This window comes from Carassius auratus, chromosome 28, assembly GCF_003368295.1.
Source record: "Carassius auratus strain Wakin chromosome 28, ASM336829v1, whole genome shotgun sequence".
Classification (NCBI taxonomy): Eukaryota; Metazoa; Chordata; class Actinopteri; order Cypriniformes; family Cyprinidae; genus Carassius; species Carassius auratus.
Genome location: NC_039270.1, coordinates 6,358,205 through 6,363,126, shown reverse-complemented (window position 1 = coordinate 6,363,126; position 4,922 = coordinate 6,358,205). Strand labels below are relative to the sequence as shown.

Here is a 4,922-nt window from a genome sequence, read left to right as displayed (position 1 = left end):
TATGATGTGGTTACTGGTGGAGTGAAAGAATATGATTCCAAATCTGCCTACAGATGATACTACCAAAGTCTTATTCATTAAAACCGTCTGAATAACACGAAACCGCAATATGCTCAATTTATCAGATTAACTACTCCTGGTCTTATGGAGAAAACAGTAGATCAGTTCTGTAAAAGTGTCAGAGAGCTAGATGCTTCCGGTGTATTTGCACCCAGTGTAAAACAGGAAGTTGTGCTTAATGTGCCTCAGACACAAAGTGGAGCAAGAAACAAGATTACAAATGAGTGATAACGGTAAGTGATTGACTATTTCAAATAACTGTTTTAGTATTTATGTAATGAGTGTGAATGTAAATAATGTTTTCCTCCCCACAGAGTCATTACTACAAAATGATTTCACCGGAGAGTCATTCCACTCAAATTTCTTATTCCGTAAGTAGATTATTAAATACGTCACAGTCATGCTGCCATTGTACAATACAATATATGCACTCTGTACACCCCTTTATATGTTTTATTAGCATGTGGACTGGCTATTAATAAATAATTCACTGAATAGCTCAAGATTGGAATACTTTTTAATGGATGACTTATAGAGAAAACATATTGGGGCATATGCACCAAACAGGCGTTTTTTAATGGGATGAGTGTAACCTGACTAATTTCAAAGATTATATCAACATAAATGGATTTTTAGTCCAGACCTATTCATTTATTTTTTTTAAAGTTCATTTAGCAAATCAATATTAACAAGGTAATAAATGGTGCAATTTTGTCTCAGTGAATTTGCCCAGTTGTCACCTGGCTGATTTCATTTGTATTTTAAAAAACTTATAGCTTTATTTCTTATTTCTTCAAAGTTTCAGGATTTTGCAAATGCTGTTTGAATTATATTTCTTGATTTGCAGAGAACCATGACATAAGGATTATTCTGGTGGGGAAGACTGGAACAGGCAAGAGTGCGTCAGGAAACACAATCCTGAGACGGGAGCTGTTCGAGTCTGAGCCCTCACCTGTGGGGGTTACAACACAATGCAGCAGTGGTTTTGTGAATGAAGGAGGAAGAAGAGTCTGTGTGGTTGACACGCCAGGGTTTTGTGGATCGCTAATTAAAGAAGACATGAAGACACACATGCAGAAGTGTGTTGAGCTTGCTGTTCCTGGTCCTCATGTGTTCCTGCTGGTCATCAATCTGGACGCGAGATTCACAGCGGAGGAGATAAACACAGTGGAACAGATTCAGCAGAACTTCGGAAAAGGTGCTGTGCACCACACCATCATCCTGTTCACCAGAGCAGATCAACTGAGAGGCAGATCTTTGCAGCAGTATATAGCAAGATGCCCGGATCTGAGGAGTCTGATAGAGCGCTGCGATGGAAGATATCACTCGTTCAACAATAACGACATGAGGAACCGCAGTCAAGTCACCGAGCTGCTGGAGAAGATTGACAGAATGACCCAAAATGGAAGAAGATATTTCACTAACAAGATGTTTAAAGAAGCTCAAAAGGAAATTGAGAGAAAAGAGACGATAAAAAAGTTAAAAGATACGGGATTAGCGGTTGGATCAGCACTAGGAACAGGAGCAGCAGTAACAGGAGGTGTCCTCCTGGGAGTAACAGAGGTGACCGTTGCACTTCCTGTTCTTTTAATCGGAGCTGTAACTCTAGCTGGAGTGGGAATAGGTGTGAAACTGGCAGAGAACAAAAGAAAGCAAAACAAAAAGGACAAATCTTAACCTAAAAACAGCTAAACTCTTTTCAGAACATACTGTAAATTCTCAGATATGTCTTACATCATCTGAAATGTTTTAATATATGCATGTCCTCAATGTACTTGTGAAATGAAAATGAGCATTTCCAGCTATTGTTTCCAGCTTATTTTAATTCTTTAAAGCATTTAAAGAAATTACTTTGCTTGCTTTGTTTTTGTAGTTGATGACTCTAGAAATTATGTGTCCAGTATGTGTCAAAAAATAATGAAATGTAACCAAAACATGAAATTGATTATTTTAAAAAATGCTATTTGGATGCATGTGATCAGTGTGGAAGTGTATGGATGCTGATGTTTTTCTGCTTAAATAAATCAGAACTCATTTCTGAATTAGCAGGATGTGATGGATTTATTTAACCGGCACAAACCTTTATGCCATACTTCAGCAATCAAACACACAGTATGCACATGCAGTGTTAAAAAGAACAGAAAAAAAAACTAAAAGAGTTAGAGAGCTAGATGCTTCCGGTGTATTTGCACCCACTGTAAAACAGGAAGTTATGCTTCAGAAATGCATCATACAATTGTATGCCTCGATGGTAACGTAATTGAAGCAAATGCTTTAGACTATAACTTAAGCATGTAGACTAGCAGAAGGGAAAGAGGTGAACATTTACACAGACTCAAGATACGCATAGCCCTACACATTATTTTGCTAAAATATGGGCACAAAGACATTACAAAACCACAGATGCAAAGAGCCTATAGCACATGCTAATTTGGTCAGTGATCTATTAAGCAGTCCAATAACTCTCTAAAGTGGTCATAGTAAAGGTTTGCTGCAAATTGATTCAAGTAGTTAATAATTGAACTACTTTACAGGCAAAAAAAAATAAAATAATTGGTTGATTTTTAAGGTTTTTCGAAAATAGTAGTTAATTAAGCCATCGTCTAGTGATCCCAATGCACCAAAGAGTATGTAATCATCTAAAAAATCTTTATTTGTATATTTTCTGAGAGGAATAACTTTTCTGCTCTCGCTTCTCGCGCTGTCATCTGAAGCACCCGCATAAATATGACACCAACGGCACACAATATGTACACAATATTTAAGTATTCATGCAAATGTAATCTGTCTTATGTGAACATTTGGGGAACTTTTGAGGAAAAACATAGGATGTGTAACATCATATACTAGGTCCGTGCAGTACAGTAAATCATAGCTTAACCTTAATGTTAATCAAACAATAAAAGAAAAAAAGAGATTATCTAGCTGCTCTTGTGATTGAACTGCTTTTGGAATTGCAATAATCAATTTATGTGTAATTATCACACTAAAGTAATTTTTCCAGTTGATTATTTGTTTTTCTTAATGCATTTTTTTAGATGCAAAATGAAAAAGTAAACACATATACACGTTTATTTCGTATATTTCTTCTTTTTTGCATCTGTTCTTATTTATGTAATTTGGCCTATTTATTTGTGCCACACACCTAGTGCCTTGATTTAAATAAAATAAAATAGGGAAATGTTACAGACATGTTATCGTGGTACTGTTCAGCCTATTATTGATTTTTTACTTCCACTTCACATTTATCCAAAGAAAGGGAACTATTTGCACTGTATTTACCAATGAGGCATTACATTTTCATACAATGCTTTAGCCTAGAAAAAAATCTGTCAGCATATACAGTGTGTGCAAATGAAATATCGAAACTATAAACCGGTTTGTAAACCACAAACTAAACATTTGAAATTGAACCAAAATAAAAAAATTGGTTGTTAACCCTCTGGTGTCTAAGGGTATTTTTGGGGACTGGAGAAGTTTTGTCAAGCCCTGACATTTGTGCTTTTTTCAGTTTCTTATAAATATCTAAATGGGTAAAGTCTAATCTCACTGTAATCAGCACAAACTGGGCTATAATAATATGTGAAATGCATGTATGTACATGATTGTATTTTTGAGAAAAACAAGTGAAAAACAAAAAATGTTCCCTACCCCCAGAAATAAGCGTCTATTGTGCCGATTTCTTCCTATGTAAGGTTACAGCTGGGGATTCTGCAGGAACCTCTCTGCAGTAGTTTCTCCACTCACTGATCTTTTAAGCATGAGCTGAAAGTTCATCTGGGACCGTGACAGTTCACTAGCTTTTGATGCAGAGAAGGACCTGTTGTGTAATGCTCCTGTACTCTTGGCCCCTAATTTTGAAAAGTCGTTCACACTGCAGGTGGATGCTAGTACCACAGGGGCAGGTGCAGGGTTATTGCAAGAAGATGAACATGGTGTTGAACATACAGTCTCCTATGTTTCAAAGAAGTTTACATCCTATCAGAGGTGCTATAGTACCATTGAGGAAGAGGCTCTTGCTCTCTTATTTTGATGTTTGCACAAGAGGTACATTGATCACAACCCCTTAACCTTCCTTGCCCAAATGTCTAATTAAAATCAACACTTGATGTGATGGGCATTAATTCCGCAAGAGTACAATCTTGATCTTCATAATTTGAGAGGCTCTGAAAATGAGATTGCCAATGCACTGTCCAGGGCCACTAGTAATGAAACTTAAAGTGTTACTCATATTTTTCCCTTTTTTGCATTTTGCTTTTATTTTTTTTATTATTTGGACATGGGCTGAATTTTTGGTAGTAATTGTATTTATTTGTAAGGTTTAGTTACATAGTTCAGTTATTTAAAATATCTTATTTGCTGTAGTATAAAGAAGTGTAAAGCATCACTTTACCTGTATCCTTAAAGCCAACAGAACAGCAGCACAATGCCAATTCTCCCAGCCTGCCAACAATGTTTTTAAGATGTGCACAATACTGTCTGAAGAGGAACCCAGAGACAGCTAGTGTTAGGAAGCTAATGATGATGGAAAAATGGGAGCTACTGTAAAGACGATGTGGAGGCCCAGTTCATTGTAGAAGTGAAGCTGGATGCAGATTTTCCTGTGTTGAACGAGCAGCAAACAGGTGATATAGAAAAAAAATTAAGTGAGTGAGATGAAACTAAAGGAGCTGGAAGACCTCATCCAGAACTTTGGAGAAGAGAAGCTAATTATGGCAGGAAAGGGTGGATAAAACCGTGTTATGTCATCCATCGAATCCAGTGGCAATAAAGAGGACTTTGACTTCATGGAATCATTTGTGACCATTTAACATTATATGTATAAAGCATTGCAGAAATGAAGTGATTTTGCAACAACTGCA

General features: G+C 36.6%; 1 protein-coding gene across 1 annotated transcript; it reads left to right on the top strand.

Moving 5' to 3' along the window:
• Positions 1 to 210: 210 nt before the first annotated feature.
• LOC113046589 (GTPase IMAP family member 7-like) lies at positions 211 to 2,102 on the top strand. The gene is made up of 3 exons (XM_026207427.1): positions 211 to 293; positions 375 to 431; positions 908 to 2,102. Exons 1-3 carry the CDS (start codon positions 239 to 241, stop codon positions 1,735 to 1,737), a joined length of 942 nt encoding a protein of 313 aa, XP_026063212.1. The 5' UTR covers positions 211 to 238; the 3' UTR covers positions 1,738 to 2,102.
• Positions 2,103 to 4,922: the final 2,820 nt, after the last annotated feature.

Bases quoted from the DNA above. Each gene is read 5' to 3' on its own strand.
- LOC113046589 (XM_026207427.1), top strand. From the start codon at position 239: ATGTGCCTCAGACACAAAGTGGAGCAAGAAACAAGATTACAAATGAGT. The intron at 294-374 runs GTAAGTGATTGA...TCCTCCCCACAG, and splicing joins ATTACAAATGAGTGATAACG to AGTCATTACTACAAAATGAT. The intron at 432-907 runs GTAAGTAGATTA...CTTGATTTGCAG, and splicing joins CCACTCAAATTTCTTATTCC to AGAACCATGACATAAGGATT.